This window comes from Prunus mume, linkage group LG5 (genome assembly GCF_029339155.1).
Source record: "Prunus mume cultivar Tortuosa linkage group LG5, ASM2933915v1, whole genome shotgun sequence".
NCBI lineage: Eukaryota > Viridiplantae > Streptophyta > Magnoliopsida > Rosales > Rosaceae > Prunus > Prunus mume.
Window position 1 is genome coordinate 8,713,492 of NC_142702.1, and position 19,400 is coordinate 8,732,891.

The 19,400-nt window shown below is 38.0% G+C and overlaps 1 protein-coding gene and 2 long non-coding RNA genes across 3 annotated transcripts; 1 reads left to right on the top strand and 2 right to left on the bottom strand.

Moving 5' to 3' along the window:
• The first annotated feature begins 7,978 nt into the window (after positions 1–7,978).
• LOC148916820 (uncharacterized) lies at positions 7,979–10,744 on the top strand. Its single transcript, XR_016127169.1, has 3 exons — positions 7,979–8,410; positions 9,221–9,523; positions 9,606–10,744. It is a non-coding gene; the product is annotated as an uncharacterized LOC148916820 (long non-coding RNA).
• Positions 8,692–8,972, bottom strand: LOC148916821 (uncharacterized). The gene is made up of 2 exons (XR_016127170.1): positions 8,852–8,972; positions 8,692–8,807 (listed from the first exon to the last, which is right to left on the bottom strand). It is a non-coding gene; the product is annotated as an uncharacterized LOC148916821 (long non-coding RNA).
• A 2,314-nt stretch (positions 10,745–13,058) lies between the features above and the next one.
• Positions 13,059–18,632, bottom strand: LOC148916822 (uncharacterized). Its single transcript, XM_089052854.1, has 7 exons — positions 18,216–18,632; positions 18,029–18,101; positions 14,731–15,114; positions 14,290–14,664; positions 13,592–13,973; positions 13,458–13,514; positions 13,059–13,374 (listed from the first exon to the last, which is right to left on the bottom strand). The coding sequence occupies exons 3-7, from the start codon at positions 15,108–15,110 to the stop codon at positions 13,264–13,266; spliced, it is 1,305 nt and encodes a 434-aa protein (XP_088908980.1). The 5' UTR covers positions 15,111–15,114; positions 18,029–18,101; positions 18,216–18,632; the 3' UTR covers positions 13,059–13,263.
• Positions 18,633–19,400: the final 768 nt, after the last annotated feature.

The following is a 19,400-nucleotide window of genomic DNA, read 5'->3' on the forward strand; positions in this document are numbered from 1 at the left end:
CTGCACATCCCTTAGGATGCCTTGGTCGTCACCCTACGTCTCCCGAAGGATGCTGCTTATAGGCAATCTGTGTAACTATCCTGCCTCCCTTAGGAAACGGATAAGAACCTAGATACTTCCCGCATGAGGCATGGAGACCTCCTTTTAAGAAATTCCGCACACCCTGCGTCTCCCTTAGGACGTTTTTACGGGCTGCGTCTCCCGAATAACACTTCTAGTCATCGCCCTGCGTCTCTCTTAGGACGCTCCTTATGGACAATCGTATGACTATCCTGCGCTCACTTAGGAAACGGATAGGAACTCGGATATTTCAGTGGAAGCATAGAAACCCCTTTAAGAAACTCCTAGCGCACTCGTGTCTCCCTTAGGATGCTTTTTAGCAGTGCGTCTCCAACGGACGCTTTAATCGCCGCTCTGTGTCTCTCTTAGGACGCTCCTTATGGGCAATCGTATGACTATCCTACCTCCCTTAGGAAACGGATAGGAACCGGATATCTCCCTTAGGAAATTCGACGCACCTGCATCTCTCTAAGGACGCAGCGTTTTAGCGGCTGCGTCTCTGAAGGACGCTCGTCATTACCTGCGTCTCCGAAGGACGCTACTTATGGGCAATCGTTGTGTTTTTGGTGATCTGTCTACCAATGAATCGTGACCCGTTGTCGCCAACCAGCGATTGTGGGCAGCCAAACCGGCAGATGATATTTCTCCAGATGAATCGCTCCACATCGGCTTCTTTAATAGAAGATAGAGCTTCGGCCATGATCCATTTAGCAAAGTAGTCGGTATGACGATCATCATGTTCTTCTTGGCGAGCATTGGTGCCAAGAGACCCACTAAGTCAATGGCTATTGCATGAAAGGCCATGGACTATTTTGCGGATGGTAGACTTCTGCAGGCAGGTTAGGGATCGGCTTGTATTGCTGGCAGCGAACACATTTCTTAACATATTCGATGGAGTCGTGGCGCATGATAGGCCAGAAGTAGCCTATGTTTAAAGCCTTCTAGGCAAGCGACCTGCCCCCAGAGTGGTTGCCACACAAGCCATCGTGAATTTTGCAAAGAACCTCAAGTGTTTGAGGGTACTTTATGCAGGTAAGATGAGGGTTGGAGTATAATCTACTGATGAGCTTGTCGCCTTGCACGTAATATCTCGTGGCTTTCTGTTGGATCCTCCTAGCTTCGGATTTATCCGTTGGCAGATTTCCATTCACTAAGTAGTCGATGATAGGGTCTTGCCAGCTGGGGTCCTCATTAATCTGCATTGAGTCGATTGGCTCTATTTCTTCGATGTTTGGCTAGTCAAGGTGTTCAACTGGGATGGAGCATCTAAACTAGGTGTCCAGTGCTGATCCTAGGCTCGCCAATGCATCTACATGAGTGTTCTCTGCCCGTGGAACTTGTTGGATGGTGAAAGTAGGGAATTCTTTCAATAGTTCTTGGACTATGCCGAGGTACTGGACCATTCTTGGATGTTTTGCCATGTACTCGCCTGAGGCTTGATTCGTGATCAGCTGGGAGTCCTGAGTAGATGGCCAATCTCTTGATTGACAGTTCTTTCACCAAGCGCAGTCCTGCAAGCAATGCCTCATATTCTGCCTCGTTGTTTGAAGCAGAAAAGCCTAGTGTGATAGCTTGTTCCAACAAGGTTCCGTCTGGGGTGATTATGACGACTCCTGGTATCGGTTTTGAGAGTAATTGAGGTGAAGTGAGGTAAGTTTTCAAGTTTTGAAAAGCTACTTCACACTCGTCATTCCACTTGTCTTTGTGTCCCTTCTTCAAGACTTTGAAAATGGTCTGCACTTGTCGGTAGATCTTGAAAGGAATCGGTTGACAGCCGCCGCCCTACCCGTTAGATTTTGTATCTCCTTTGTTTTGGCAGGTGACTTCATGTTGAGTATAGCCTTGATTTGATTTGGATGTGCCTCAATTCCTCTTTGGGTGACTAAGTATCCAAGGAATCGGTCGGACGAGACTCCAAATGTGCATTTGCTTAGGTTCAACTTCATGTTGTATTTTCGGAGTAGGCTGAATGCCTCGGCAAGATTCTCGATGTAGTCTACTCGTTTGGGAGCTTTGACTAGCATGTCGTCTATGTAGACCTCCATAGTCTTGCCGATTTGCTCCTTGAACATTTTGTTCACAGCCTTTGGTAGGTTGCTCCGGCGTTCTTCAGTCCAAAGGGCATGACTTTGTAGCAATATGTACCTCTTTCGATGATGAAGGAGGTCTTTGCCTTGTCGTCTTCATGCATCATGATTTGGTTGTAGCCGGAGTAAGCGTCCATGAAACTTAGCAGTTGATTGCCGGAAGTTGAATCGACGAGCTGATCAATTCTTGGCAGTGGAAAGTTTTCTTTAGGGCACGCCTTGTTAAGGTCGGTGTAGTGTTGAGCCTATTCTTAATAACTAAAATGAGTTATTAAAAACAGCAACTTTAATTCTCGCAAGTGCACGAACTGTTTATAGTATAGCTTATGTAAATAAGAGGTCGATCCCACGGAGAATGATAACTTGGTTCCAAGTTAAATTACTTAGAATGCTAGAAAAACATAGAACAAAGAAACTGACTAACTAGCTAAAGGCAAGGTCGAATTCAACAATGCCTCTTACTAATTACTCAAGGTCTAGGACAGAATCCTAGCACCACACACCCACTCGAAATGGGGGGTTTTGTTGTTGAAATGAAAAGAAGAACGTGAAATGAAAGTGCTCAAAAGTAAACACTGGCAGCAATCAACAAGTTGTGAAACAAAGATTGTGAGGTGTTAGAGCCTTGGAATCTACCACTAGTCTTCCTATCCAAGTTATGAATGCATAGAAATTGACTCAAGCTTCATCAATAATAGATTATCGCATACAAGCCTATGGTATCTAGGTGCAGGATGGATGATTCTCCTAAGGCATGTGATTATGCATGGTATCTACACAACACGTGATCTCTAATATGCAACCTAAGCATGGTATCTACTTAGAATAAAGCATACAAGAGTAATTAAGCTCCTTGAGAACATGATAATCACACAAGTCCTAGAACATGGTATCTGTCCTAGTCAACCTCCCCTTGAATGATTCTTAGGCCATTCATGTGTTGCTTGTGAAAGGAGAGTAGAATTGGTGAATCTAAACCCCTTCCCAACCTATGCTAGATGCATAAAATTCTAGTTAGCTACTCCAAGAAAACATACATCAAACACATAATAAACTAGAGATTAACAACTTGATAATGAAAGCAATGAAATCAATTAACTATAAAATCATCCATAACATTGAATATTCATGACTAGGGCTTCATCCTAAGCCCTAACTAAATGGATTAGTTAGACATAACTATGAGTACAGAAAATAAGAAATACATAGATAGGATAAAGAGAGGAGAAGAACTAGATGATGGCAGCAAGGAATTCCCAGGACAGCTCTAAGCTCTCCCTCCTTTGTAACTAGCTCTCTTCTCTCTTTGTGGTGGAGAATGAAATCTGAATGTGTGTGTCTGCCTTTTCTCTATCTCTCCCCCTTGAATGAGTGAGCAGCTCTCTATTTATAGAGAGAAATTTCGTCCTCCCCTTTGGCTAGTGAAGCACACCTCTGTTAGCTGCTCCCAACTGCTTCTGCCCATACATGCCATTTGCTCCAGCTGCCCATACTTGCCAACTGCTCCAACTGCCCAATACATGCTTTGGTATGGTTTCTTGATGGAAAGCTTGACTTTTGTTCATCTTTCTGAGTTCCTGAGCTGATTTGACTCCCATGTGTGGCTGCCCATACTTAGCACATGGCTCTAGGGATATAGCCACATTAAATGTGATGGCAGCCAACATGACATTTCTGTGAACTTAGTTCAGTCTTTGACGTTCTGAGGGCTCCAGATTTATCCAATTAGGCTGAAATTTGGATATGTTATAATATACACCCATTGGAACAACTTCTATCAAGGATGTCTCCTCATTCGACACGTGTATGTTGCTGAAATGAGGCCTGCAAGATGACCTACGAAACTGAACTTGACAAGGAGTGTGGCCCAAATTGGGTTTGTCTTTAAGCTCATATTCCTCTTATCCCAATCAGCCCTTAACAAGTATGGATTGCATCAAATGTGATCTATTGCTGTCTTAACCTACAAAACAAACAAAAAGAGGTAAGTGACTTTATAAAGAGAAACTAAGTAAAGTCACTAAGTAAAGAGGGCATGCGAATATATGAAATTATGAACTTATCATGTAGTCGACGCACACTCTCCACAGGCCTTTATCTTTCTTCGCCATTAGAACAACGTTCGCCAACCATTCTGCGTAGGAGACTTCTTCAATAAAATCGGCAGCTAGAAACTTGTCGATCTCGGCTTTAATGATGGCAACCCGCTTGGGGGCGAAGTTGCGTCTCTTCTGCGCTACAGGCTTGATTGCTGGGTTGACGTGTAGGCGATGGTAAATGATTTGGGGATCGATGTCAGGCATGTCGGATGGTGATCATGCAAATACTTCTTTGTTGTTCTAGAGGAAGGCTACAAGCTCTGCCTTTTCCTCCTGGCTTAGGCGCGAGTCGATCCGCGCTGTTCTATCTGGCTTGTCAGGATCAAGGGGTACTAGCTCAACGTCCTCCTCGGGCTTCCATCCTTCTTCAAGATAGACCTCCGGACGGATTCCCTTGACTTGGTCCTGATTCTTTGATTTCTATTGGGGAGTAGTTATTCCCTTTCCTTTCTGGTCATCTGGGCCGTCAGGAATGGGATCTGCTTTCTTCTCTGCTTGTTCTACTCCCTTTAGATATGCCTAATTCACATGGAGGAACCGTGTTTGCTTGCCTTTCTTTAGCCCTTGAACTGGGCATTTCCTCGTCATCGCCTGATCGCTGTTGATTTGACCGATACCACCCTCATGGATTGGGTAGCGAATCTTCTGATGTGTGGCGGAGGTGACGACGTTGATCTTACTGATCCATGGTCTGCCCATAATGTCATTGTAGGGTAAGGCTTCATCAATGACCATGAATGTTTGCGAGCTGATTACTGGTGGGGAGTAGACGTCGAGATCTATTGTGCCCACGGTAACCGTTGTTGCGCCATTGAAGCCAGTTAGCGACTTGGCTGATTTATTGACCTTTGTCTCTAAACCCATCTGTTGGATGACCGCCAATTATAGGATGTTGGCTGCACCGCCCTCACCTGCATGGATTCGGTCGACCATGGCCGAGCAATTTGAATGCTAATGACAAGGGCGTCGTTATGTGGCACGCCGAGGCCGATCAGATCTCTCTTTGGAAGCGATTACAGGATCGTCTTCGCTAGCGGAAGGTCGGTCGAGACTTGGGAGATCATAGCGGCCTGTCTGATCTTCCTCTTCTTTTCCTTGCTGGTGAACCCAAATTCCTCGAAGTCGGCTAAGATTGTGTTAATCCTTATGACCTTTTGGGGTGGCTCCTTGGCGGTGTCACGATCTTCAATCCGCTGGATGGCCTGTTTCGCAATGAATTCCGTGCAGTAACCTTCTCTCACGAGTTCTTCAAGGTGTGCTTTCCAAGCGAAGCAGTTGTTCGTAGTGTGTCCATGCGTCCTATGGAAGGCACAGTATTTGCTAGTATCCCTCTTATCCAGATCTCCTTTCAAAGGTGCCGGTCTTCTTACCCAAGGTTTGTTTTCACTTGGGCTAGGATTTGACGTATAGGGATGGTGAACTTGGTGTAGTTCTCTCCTGCCTTAGCGTCCTCTTGTGGGTGTGACCTGCGCTTGTCTTTATTCTTGTTGCTAAATCCATCGCTTCTTTGGCATGCCCGTTTAGTCGACTGATCTTCCTGCTTTGTAGACTTCTTTGCGGCAATTCGATCGTCATTCCAGAGCGCGTAGCGTTCCGCAATCGCGTAGACCTCTCCGCAGTCCGCCGGGAGTGATAGTCAGCCGCGGTACAAGTCGTGTTAAGCTGGAAGACCTTTCTTGAAGGCAGATAACGGTATCCGGTGGTTTGGTGATAAGCCTAAAAATATGACGGTAAACACCTAATTGACTATTTTTAACAAATTCGTATCCTTAATTTACCAAAAAAATCATCCATTGTGTAAATTAACAATTACGCTTTAGTTTAGGAGGTAAAGCCACATTTTAGCCAATTAACAACAATAACAAAAAATAGGGGTTAACCATTCTTGAACAATTTAATAGAGGTGCGTACTTATATTTCGGTATGTGGTGTTAGAGGAAAAAATTGTTTGAGTCCGAGCGATACATGCATAGTGTATTTTGGAGGGAAAAATTTAGGTTTGGTCTTGGGTTGTTGATGGCCTAACTGAAGCACCCCTTAACCTAGAGAAAACATGGAATTCTGTTGGTGTTAATTTCTATTGTCTTAGGTCGCGTGATGGGTTTTCCTCCTTGCATGCTCCAATTTTTCTTTTGCTTTTGCTTTAAATTCTTGGTTTTTTTTGTGTGTGTGGAAAATAAGCGATAGTAATTGATGAGTAAACAAAAGTACAAAGCAATTATGTGCTGAATATGAGTAAACTTCTCGGGTGACTAAACACAGTAACATATTGAATTGATATGGAGAGAATCACGCACAATCCAAACATTGACTAAATTCCCGATTTACCAACCAGAAGAACATTTACTTAGACCTACAATACAAATCCGCCACGCAACGGCAGAAACGGCAAATCTGTATAAAAACCAAAATCTAAAAAGAAATAAAAATCTTAAATAGAAAACAAATCACAGCAAACTCCTAAAGAGTTTCTGAAAATTATTAGTCTAAAACAAAATAAGAAAATCATAGTGCCATACCAGCTAAACCTAGTCTCGTACTAGCTAAACCTGAACCCAACACAACCTAACGTCTTCCCCTCTCTCCTTCCTCTTTTTCCTCCCTCTCTCCTTTTCTTTTGTTAATTTCAATTTGGAAATCTAGGGTTTCTGATTTTAATTTCAATTTTTGTAGATCTTAAAAATAGTTTGGAGTTCAATACCAAACAAGTTTTTAGATCTTAAAATCACTATTTGAAAACTCATGTTTTTAAAAAGAATCATAGTTTATGAATTTACTTTTTTGAGTAAGATGCCAAACAGGATCTAAGATGCTAGCAGAATTGGGCAGCAATTTTTTGTGTTTGGGTGGGCTTCTTAATTCCTTGAACCAATTAATTTTGAGTTTGGGATATAGCGAAGAGTGCATTAAGCTTAAATTTATGATTGAGAAAAATACTAAAAGCATCTACAATCATGATCCCTATTATTTAGTTAAAATTTAATTAAAAAGCTATTTTATGGGCTCTTTATAAAATTTCTCTCTAAAATTTATCTAAACATTTAATTTAGCGAGCTTACTACCCTGTGCTTTAAACTTAACCAAACTAGAGTTTAGAGTTCCGAGGACTTTAGTTGAATCTGAAGAGCTCACATTTCCACAGTTGAACAAGCTTTTTTTCTTCCTCTTGGTTTGTGAGTTTAACAACTCTTTTTTCTTCCGAGGACACTTATGCAACAGTATGCTTTTGTCATTCATATTTTATCTACAATCAAAGTTGCACTCCCTTTCTTTGCCCCAATCATCTATGTTCATATTATATTTTATTTCTTTATTCTAGTTTTTATTTTTCGTTTTTACGGTAATACCCATGTGATGTCCATGTGAGTTTTATATGCCAGCTTCGTCCAATGGTAGGTACGAACTTTTTTTATTTTGTTTTTGTCCGGAAGGTTTTGGTGAAGTCGATGAGAACGACTTTTGGCCGGACTTTTGAGATAATGTTCTATAAATAAATATTACTAAATAGAAAAGGACTACATGTGGGGCCCATCCACGTGGGAACTGATCGTTAATTCAAAGTATTTGAGTGCACCTTTACCTAAAAGCATCCACCGAGTAGGGCAGGTATTAGGTGTTGTCTCCTTAACTTTTGATTAAAAAAATATTTTATGTCTTTGGTCGGCATCACACCAAAAAGAAAATTTATATTATATGTAGAAGAATCCGGATTCATAGCTGGCAGCAACCTACTTTGTTATCAAAATATGTCAGGGATTTGAAGTAAAGCTTGTATAGAATAAACAATCATAGCTCAACCCCACAAGAGAGACTCAGTTCTGATGCATTAGACGTTTTAGTTGTTACTTTCTTTAGTTTCTCATGTTGATCTCTCATTTCATTTCATCTTTTCTGTGCTCTTGGATTGGATCTCATTTCATCCTATACTAATAACTCATGCGAGGAACCAAAAGCATCTGTATCAAGGTGAAGGTAGAATTTTCTTGTTAATTTCTTTTGTTCACCAAGGCGTTGATCTATTTCATCTTTTTTGTGCTCTTGTATTGGACCCAAGCTGTTTGGTAAAACAAGACAAAGGTGCGTTTTTTAAAAAAATTGGGGGTCATTGGCAGCAGATTTCGGAAGCAGCTGGAGGGGTGCTTTTAAAAGCTGCTGTGGACGGAGGTTTTAATGAATATTTCCATCTTTACATTTGTTGTTCTTAACCTACATAATAATATATCAACCCCTTTGATTACTTGCATATTATTCATTTTTAAGTTACAATGTTTGTTATCTTGCATTATGTTCAACTTAAATCACTCAAACTCATCATACAATGCATTTTTTTCAAAAAAATTGTGTCAAAACAATAGATAATTGACTAATTGAACATCCTCTAAAGTTTCATCACAAATTTCCATGTTTTTCTACCACTTTTCGTTATTTTTATTCCATTTTTGTCGATATCAATATTTTTTTCGATATTTTCATCAATATTTTTGTGTTTTTAAACCACCGATATTTCCAAAACTCTCGATATTTAAATCCTTAGTTAGAACGTATATGCAAGGCTCCATACCTACCAGCTTGAAGATGTTTGATCGTATATGCAAGGCTCCATACCTACCAGCTTGAAGATGTTTGATCCGCCATTGCAGGAGGGTGGGAAGGAAAAGGGGGAAGCTTTCATTCATCCTTTTTGTTTATCATCATTTAATTTCTTACAGAAATACGGAATATAATTTTAGAAATTTCAAAATATTTCAAGTGACATATTTTATGCATCTTCAATTCTACTTCATAATTCAATCCAATCCTATTCACAAAATGGCCCAAATTGTTTTTGCACTTAACCCAAGCATGTTTCGGAGATAATATATATATATATATATATATATATATATATATATACATGCTGCTAAATTCTTAATTTAGCTTTTGATATCAGTTATGAGCTAATTATTTGCTTCTTGTCTTGTGAGAACTTTGCAGGAAGTAGTGTGCATTTTGGGGAATTTAAAACCGCAAAGAGAAACATGCAGCACATAGCACCAATACCATACCATTAGTGACATTTACAAACTACACCTACTTGAAGCGTAAATAGGGTGACTTGGAACTTACCTAGACAATTGACATTGTGGTGGCTGATTTACGCTTCCCCCTTTTCCTTCACACCCTCCTGCAATGGCAGATCAAACATCTTGTTGTGCCAACCAATTAAAAAGAGTTCTTGGAGAATTGTTATCAATGGGATAAGGAGCAGTTCAAGCATGAGCGTCAAAACATACTTAGGTCAGTTGCGTTTACCATTAACTTTTCTATTATATATGAAATTTTATTTTATTTAATGCTATTAACCTTCTTCCTTTTTTAGAAGTCTCATAGGTAAAGTTGCTCATTTGGGGTTAAAAGGCATAACACGGGCGTTTGATTGGTGAAAATATCTTAGTTATTGGCAATAAGGCTGAGCATCTGGAGGTTGAGATTTTTGATACCCCACAAAAATACAACTGGGCCTTGCCAAGCTATCGTGAACAATTTCGAACGTTGGCATAAAAAATGGTTGATGCATGGGAAGCTATTTGTCCCTTGGCGTCAAAGCATTTTCCCATATAAAAAAGGCTTTACAGTTATCCGAAAAAGAAAAAAAAAAAAAAAACAGTTATTCACCAGCCGAATACTAACCAAATGCGCTAGGGCGGCGCATTTTGGTTTGTATTCGACTGGTGAATAACTGTTTTTTTCTTTTTCGGATAACTGTAAAGCTTTTTTTTTTTTTTGGGTCGGAAGGATAACTGTAAACCTTAAAGAAAGCAAAGGCACCACGACCAGTTCCAGAAATGATTTTACCAAAGTCAACGTTTTCTCTCGTTATAAGCTTTTTGTAATTGTTTTTCCAACTTTTTTTCCCAACATCAAGATGTGTATAGAGACGGAATATAACCACGGCTACTTCGTGAGATGATAATAGTAAGGGAAGCCACTCTAGTTGCTTAAAATATAACCTGCACTTAATGAAAGAGAGTAAGAGATGAGAATATTGGCTTTCCAAGTAATTCACACTACATATTTCGTGTGCCCTGATTGAAAGCAGGTTTGTCTTCTTCTTGGGAAAGTTGTATGTTAGGTGAACCCAAATAATACTCGATCCTCATAACTAAAGAGAACTCTATTTGGGTTTTTATATTGAACATGTTCAAGTTGAACTACGTCTGCATTTCTTTTTAGGTTGTATTGTTTCATCTGTGGTGTGTGAATTTGCCTTCTTAATGCATGATCCTATATGAATAAGATAAGTTAGCAGGAGCTTGCTTTCCAAGGTATGCAATATTCTAGCATTTCGAAAAAAAAAATTAGAGTAAGACTACACTACAGTTATTAAAAATAATATTGAGTTTGGGACAAAGAGGTTAGCCTTGTATTCACAAAGCCCTTCAACAATAGAATTGCTTGAAAGCAAAGTGGTCCTTAAATTGATTATTGACTTCAATAAATTTTACAAGTTGGCATCCAGCAAGTATTCGTCTAAACAGAAAGTAGTACAATCATTATCACTTTGAATGTTACACATTGATAGAAAGCCGGTAACATTATTATTGGGTAGCACATTAGGAAAATACTCTTCTTTTTTTCTTTTTTCTTTTTTCTGTTTTTAATCCTGAAAGCAGAAAAATGTCTGATATAGTTCTATGCATATCAAAACTATCTGTCAAGGAAAAAAGTGTATGAAACATCTACATTTCATTTTCTTTTTACCTTCTACTCTTATCTGATGTACAAAAAACAGAGCCTCATGAGATTGAACGAAGATACTGAACTAGTATAGCAAAATCAACAATCATCTTTTACCACTTCGCAACTGAGAAGTATCTGTTGTGAATTACTGGACCCTCATCCTTAATTTGTTCTAGCAGCACTTCGTCCTTGAATAAATAAAGTGGGGTTAACATTAAAAAAAACTAACAATAATTAGCAAGAACCCCCAAATTAAGAATTACTCAATAGATCCCAAATCGAAACTCATCACACAGAAACCCAAAATTGAAATTCCATTAATCAAATTGTGTTTTTTTGTACTTCATACACATGATATTCCAAATTTTTTAAAAACCATTAAAAATCTGGAGGAGTGATCTTTAAACCCATTAAAACCATATCAGAACTCAACCAAAAAATTTTGTACTTCATACACATGATGGCATACCTCTGTCGCATAGATGGTGAGTCTTCTTCTTCACGTCGTTTTGGTCTGCGTGAAAGGTCTCCAAGCGTTGGAGGAAGAAGAAAGATGTTTGGTTTTCCAACGTACGTTGTTCACAAGCGTAAGTGGACTTTGCGGTGGGTCAGGACTCAGGAATGTGAAAATGGGTTAAAAGATGTAATTCAATCTCAGCCACACAAGATCATTAAAACAGATCCAATAGTTGAGCGCCCCCCCTCAAATAACACTATTTGAGGGATCCCTCAAGTTAAGGGGATTATATATATATATATATATATATATATATATGGGTGGATCCGTGACACCACAAATTTGACACAAGTTTTCACACAATTTTATAGCCTTTAGATGCAAGCACTTTCAAGGGCTAAGATTAAATGTGATTTTATTATTTATTTATTTTATTTCGATAACATAACAAATAAAATAAAATATTGAACTCACCACTTTTCAAAGTAGCATAAATGTAGGCTAAAATCTCTCCATCTCCTCCAAGCTCATTTATTCTCACGTTTTGAGTTTGAACCCTTTTTTTTTATTTAATTGTTTTTCCTTTATCTGGAAACAAAGTTATGAGTTGATCTCCAAACACACAAGGATCTTTTCCAGATTTTTCCACTCCAACACTTGATGCAATTTTCGCTAAATATTATGGAGATTGTTTGAAAATCTTAATTGTTAATTGTGCTAAGAAGCTATGGATACTTTTTGCTGCAGTTAGATGCTAAACTGTTTGAGAATTAACTTGAACTTCTCATGGTAAAAGACATTAAGAAATCCACAAATGTAAGAGGAAAAAGAAATTCGAATAGAAAGTAATCCAAGGATTTAGAGACTCAAAGCTCTAGAAAATAACAAAAGAACCAACATATACAAGACTGCAAGATAAACCTCTCCAAATTTTGCTGCAAGATAGAGAGAGATAGTAGTTGAACCAAACCCCAAACGAATAAAAAAAAAGGATCAGAAAAAAAAAAATCATACTCAGAGAATTGGATCATACCATTTATTTATTTATTATATTGATTGAAATCTTAGGGGGAAAAAGTAATGGCTAACATGTGAAATATGGGAGGGAGAAGAGCTACTTCTTGTTTAGTGCTGGTAGTGATAGAGAAACTATCAAGGGCAGAAGGAAGATTTGGAAGAAGAAGAAAAAACAGAAGTGAAGGCATGAAGAAGAAGATGACGTGAGAGAAAATGTTAATGCTTTTAGGAAGTTGGGAAAACATAAATGAAGAGAGACAAAATATTACAGTAAGTTAATTAAAATTAATTTAAACAAATAATTATTTAAAGAAAAAGAATTAATTTGTTTAATCTTAACCATTCACTGTAGCCTAATCTAATAGTTAAAAAATTGTGTCAAAACTTGTGTCAAATTTGCGGTGCCACGGATCCGCCCCTATATATATATATATATATATATATATATAACACAGTTAGCAGAATCGTTCTGTGTTAATTAGATCTTACAATAATAATACAGTAATTACTTAGGCTTAATTTGTAGCTGGTTTGTGAGTATAGAATATACCAATAAATGAGATGCAATACTACCTCACTCAGAAAAATAATAATAATAATAAAGCAACGAAATATGAATTCAACACCGAAAACTAAAAATGATAGAAATTACTAGAAAATGAAAGAGCAGTACGCAAATTGCAGTAAACCACTCAACTAAACAAAGTCTTAAGCTAGTAGATTTCTTAACAGTCTACAGGTCCAAAAGTTGAAGCTCTCTTGTATGTATGTGTTTGTGACATTTGATCTACAAAATAATATGTTTACCAGATTTGAAGCTCTCTTATGTAATTGCAGCATTTATGTCAATGTGCTTATGAAGCATGTAATTGAATAACTCTAGGGGCACTTCTGGGAAGGCTTGAGCGAGCGTATTCTCTATTTCCTCTTGTGTCTGCATAAATTGAATACAAACATGTTTTAGAGAATAGTAATGTTAAAAAAATCTAAAAAGCAAATTTAGGTCTATGTCAATACCAAAAGTGCATCTGCTGGTATTTCCTCTGGTTTCTGCAATAACTGAATCTCTGATTTCTGCAATAATTGAATGATAATAAACGTTAAGAGTAATTTAACATAAATTAAAAAGCAATTTTAGGTCATGTGTATACCGCATTTTTCTCCACGAAGTGGTCCCACATATGGTCATTAACATGACCGAGTGCATGTCTGAAAAACTCGAGTGCCCCTAGCGCATTTGGTTCGTATTCGACTGGTGAATAACTGTTTTTTTTTTCTTTTTCGGATAACTGTAAAGCTTTTTTTTTTTGGTCGGAAGGATAACTGTAAACCTTAGAGAAAGCCAAGGCACCACGACCAGTTCCAGAAATGATTTTACCAAAGTCGATGTTTTCTCTCGTTATAAGCTTTTTGTAATTGTTTTTCCAACCTTTTTTCCCAACTTCAAGATGTGTATAGAGACGGAATATAACCACGGCTATTTCGTGAGACGATAATAGTAGGGGATGCCACTCTAGTTGCTTAAAATAGAACCTGCACTTAATGAAAGAGAGTAAGAGATGAGAATATTGGCTTTCCAAGTAATTCACACTACATATTTCGTGTGCCCAGATTGAAAGCAAGTTCGTCCTCTTCTTGGGAAAGTGTTTTAGTATGTTAGGGAACCCAAATAATATTAGATCCTCATAACTAAAGAGAACTCTATTTGGGTTTTTATATTGAACATGTTTAAGTTGAACTACGTCTGCATTTCTTTTTAGGTTGTATTATTTCATCTGTGGGTGTGTGAATTTGCCTTCTTAATGCATGATCCTATATGAATAAGATAAGTTATCAGGAGCTTGCTTACCAAGGTATGCAATAGTCTAGCATTTCGAAAAAATGCTCTTTGGAGCAAATAATCGAACAGCTGGTGGGCAGTAGCAGAGGGGCATTTCCAGCTTCTCCAAGTGATTTTCCGGCGAGGGGAGGTGCAGCTGCACCTCCTTGCGCCTCTGTAGATCCACCAGTGCAAGTAGCTTCCCATGCATCCACCATTTTTGATGCCAATGTTCGAAATTGTTCACGATAGCTTGGCAAGGCCTGGTTGTATTTATGTGGGGTATGCCAAATCTCAACCTCCAGATTCTCAGCCTTAATGCCAATAACTAGGATATTTTCACCAGTCAAGGGCCCATGTGTTATGCCTTTAGACCCCAAATGAGCAACTTTCCCGGCGAGACTTCTAAAAAGGGAATAAGGTTAATAATAGCATTTAACTTCTAAAAAGTTAACGGTAAATGCAACTCACCTAAGTATGTTTTGACACCCACGCTTGAACTGCTGCTCATCCCATTGATGACAATTCTCCAAGAACTCTTTTAAGAGATATTCAGCGCACAATCGTTGTGCAGTTGCTGGAGCAGCAGTTGTGTTGGCCACTGATGGACTTGCCTCATAAGCAGCAGGTTTGAAAAGACTTGCCCATGTACGTTCCATTGAAGTAGCAGCTGTCTGTGCCGTTAACAGCTGTGCCGATAAAGGACTAGGATCAGCTTGCAGAGCTACTGGCTTGGCACATGCTGCTGATACACCAGTATCTGGTTCTTCTTGTGCCAATGATAATGGGCCTTGTTGTGCTGATGAAGGATTGGCACGTGTCAATTTGTTTCTTGACCTCTTGTTGGCCATTAATCTGAGGTAAAGGTACGTCGTATCACATTAGTACAAAATATAAAATAATTTAATAAGTAAACTAGAGAAAAACATGCAAACATGCAGACATGTTAAACCTGTCAAACAAAACAAGTGGTTTGCTTGAAAACTAAACCGTTCCATAAGAGTAAATCAAAATCTTCTAGTAGCTGTTTCTACCAAATTTACATCTTTATTAAGTTCTGTTTAGGCGTGATTAAGCTTTCTTGGAACTTCAATTTTTGCTCACTGAACACCAATTCTTCATGTTTCTAAACATATCTAACTATTCATCAGCTAACAACTTCATTTTATGTCCATAAATTCCTGAAGAAACCAAACTAACCCCTTCATAATATGCATCCAAATCACATGTGCATTTAAGAAAATAGAGGAACCCAATCCGAGCAGTACCAAAACCAACAAATCACAGGAAAAATGTAAGGAAAATATCATATACAGTGGTTTTAAGAGCATTACCTCATCAAATTGATTCAATTCCAATTAATTTGACATGTTACTTGGCAATAAATTTTTATTTGAATGTGCAATCTAGATTTACACCACATATGATGTTGTAACACGTAAAACAACTATGAGCAAGTCCAATGGGGGCCATAAATCAGGCTGAACCACAATGGGGCGCCAAGATGCAGCCACCTATGCAGAAAATCCATCTCCTATGGTCCAATTTTTGCGCTGTAAATCTCCCAACCCAACCAGAAGGACACAACCACATATATAAATACAAGGCGCTGGTTGAAGCCCATGAACCTAACTGAGCCCCACAAAATAAGTTTTGTTTTGTCATTCTCTAAGGAGGGGCAGGGGCTAATATTATATTTGGTTACCTCAACTTATTTTGGCACACACACAATGGTGCCACCCCATGTGCCAACACAAAATAATTTTACCAAAAAAAAATATATAGCATGTAAATTACGAGAGATAAAAATTTAGAGCACATGATAGTCCTGAAAGAATTTGATGTGATATCATTTCCCATGTTATTTCCTAAGCAAAGGGAAGTTGAAGATTTATCTCCCATGTTTGGTAATACGAAGAATCTAGGAAAGACCAATTTATTTCCGGGAAAAAAACATAAACGGATGCACAATTATCTCAAATTAACTCAAAATCAGCCACTCCAGCAAGAATTCCTTTGCTCTCACAGCAAGACTTTCAGTCCCTTTCTCAGATGCTCCGATTTCAATTTCTTGCACTCAGAACTGTAGCAGAGAGAAGTAGCAGCTCCACATATATATAGAGAGAGAGAGAGAGAGAGAGAGAGAGAGAGAGAGAGAGGAGGAAGAAAAGATGAGAGAGGGAGAGATGGAGGTGGGTACTTTCCCTATGAAGGGGGAGAGATGAGAGGTAGTACTAGTATGGATGAGAGGGAGGTAGATTTAGGGTTTAGGGTGATTTAATAATTGATGGGCTTAATATATTTTGAGGACATTGGGCTCTAAGCTTTTTTAAGGAAATTGGGTTTAATATATTTGAAGGAGATTGGGCTTAATATATAAAAATAGTTGGTTTAAAAAGTTGGCTTAATATATTTAATAACTGATATTGTTTTTTTTGGTCTTGCGGTAGAATGTGAAATTCAAACTCTGCTGGGCGTGATATGTTTTTGGGTAAACCAGAAGCTCCCTATGAGTCCCCTGCTAGTGCTCCCGACTTTTTTCGTACGATTTTGTCAGGTTTTGACTTTTTTGGTTAATTCTATTTCTTTCGGTTACTTTCCATTCAATTATTCGATTGAGAATGCTAGCAACCTTCTCTGTAACCTTCTCTTTTGGACATTTTCTCTTCTCTTCATTACAAGTATCATTTTCCTTACCCTTAAAACAATGTCATTAATACATCACACAAGTGGTAAGAAAGTTGTAAAAAAAAATAGCTTGTTATTAAAAAAAATTAATACATTTAATAGGGGTAAACTTGAAAAACAAAAACTAATTTGTATGATACATTAATGACATTGTTTTAAGTATAAGGAAAGTGACACTTGTCATGAGAAGAAGAGAGAGTCTTAAAAAGAAGGTTAAAAAAAAGATTGCTAGCACTCCCCTCATTCGATTTGTTCGGTTCGATTTTTATGGCCACCTACTACCTCTACCTACAAAAAAGAGACTCGTAGAATAGTAATACGAGCGGGCCCCAATATTATATGTGACGCATTCGACAGTTCCAGGTTCGCTTTGTTGACAAATATTATATTTAGAATAATGGGATTCATCACTTTCACAACCCACTTTCTTTATTTCTTTATTTCTTTATTTCTTTGTTGGGTAAATTCTTGGGAGACTTTGGAAAAACACAAAGGAGAGAGAAATTTTGTAAAACAAGCCAAAATGGACAAAATTGCCATTATTTATTTTTGGATTTCCTAAGGAATCCTTTACATTTGCATGTCTTTGATTTGAAAGTTGAGAGGTTTTTCTGTCTTTTTTGAAAAAGTTTTGGCTTTTTTCAAAAGTGAAATTTTTTTTTTGGCTAAAACCTAAATTTACTTAAATTCTTCTTCACTTTCTATATTTAGAATAATGGGATTCGTCACTTTCACGACCCACTTTCTTTATTTCTTTATTTCTTTATTGGGTAAATTCTTCTTGACTTTCTATATTTAGAATAATGGGTTCAATCAGTTAACACTTGTTTTTTCTTTTTCTTTGCAGTTTAGCAACAACTTTTTAGACAAATGCCAGTCAAAGCAGCATGCCCGGTTCTTTAGCCTTTGCTTATCATCAGCAGAAAGCAAACAACTGAAAATCACAACTAACATAAAGAAACATAATAACAGAAAATTAATTGATTAAGTTACGCACCAGAAATTAAAAAATGAAAATAAAGAGAGGGTGCAAAAGAAAAGCAAAAGATCGAGTATCAGGCAATAGTTTGTGGAGATTTACCTTGAGAGTGAAATTCACTCTATGAACTGAGAAACGATTGAGGAACGAGAGAAGAGCTGGAGAGATATTAAGACCGCCATGGACCAAATTTATGAACCAAAAAAAAATTTGTGACAATAAATTCGTAACAAACCAATGATGTATAAACACATGGGTGTTACAGAAATAGAACGAAAAAATTACTGACCCGAAATTGTATTCTCACAAACGCATCAACCCAGAGAAGTGATGCCGTGGCTTTGTTATGACTGAACACCTGGTAGCAAAGTAGAACCAAGATTAAAAAGTCGAACTGGATTCTTTGAGATAACTCAGAACTGAAATCTCAAGAAAAATTCAAATGAAATTAAACAGAAACAGCATAAGTAATCAAAGCAAATGTATCAGAGATAATAAAATAACAGAAACACCTCAGAATTGAGTTATTGGGCTGCCATTCAAATTCATACATAAAAGAAGATAAATTCAAATTCATAAATTCAAGTCAATGATAGCATTTTTGTTTTTGTGAATGCAGAGAAAAAGTTGGGAAAAAGAGGAGCACAGTTGTGATGGCTCACGGCTCACAAGTCGAAGAATTAGACGCATTAAGAGACAATGATCACTTGTTTATCTTTTGAACATGACAATAGGTTCAACATTGTCCACTCTTATGGCATTTGAAGATGAAGCATGGTCTAATTGTTCCCCGTGAAGGTTCCAAATGCTATATGTCTCAATCATTCCATTCCTTACTAAATGAAATCCAACATTTTCAATTGTCTCCCACAACGTGTTGTTACACCTCCTACAAGGACAACGGATTCTAGTTGCACCTGGGTTGTGTCTATGTGCAAATTCAATAAAATCCTCGATTCCATCCAAGTATTCGTCTGCGCATCTATTCGGGTTCTGTATCCACCTTCTGCTCATAATTCCTGAAACCACAATCACAACACAACAATCACAACAACTTCATACAAAGTTATAATGTCACCTTATGCCTCCAGTTAGGGCCCTATCCCATTCGGGAATGCATAGTCCTGCCACGTAACCTACGGCTACATGAGATTAGATTTCGACATGGATGAATTTCGGCAGCATCTTGATACAGTTCTTGAGGTGGGCATAGGTATAAATACCTACATATCACCCGAAGAACATACCGAAATGACACCGAAATCTCCACAATCGAAACCTAATCCTGTAGCCGTAGATTACGTGACAACACTATGCATTACCAAACTGTCCAAATAATGGGACAATTCAAGAATTAATTGGACCGCAGTCATGCTTTACGCATTCATGCACGAAATCCAACTAATCTCGAATGGGAAACTAAGTGTTACTAAAAAATAATAATAAAAGTGCGAAGTTAATTTCAATTAACTTC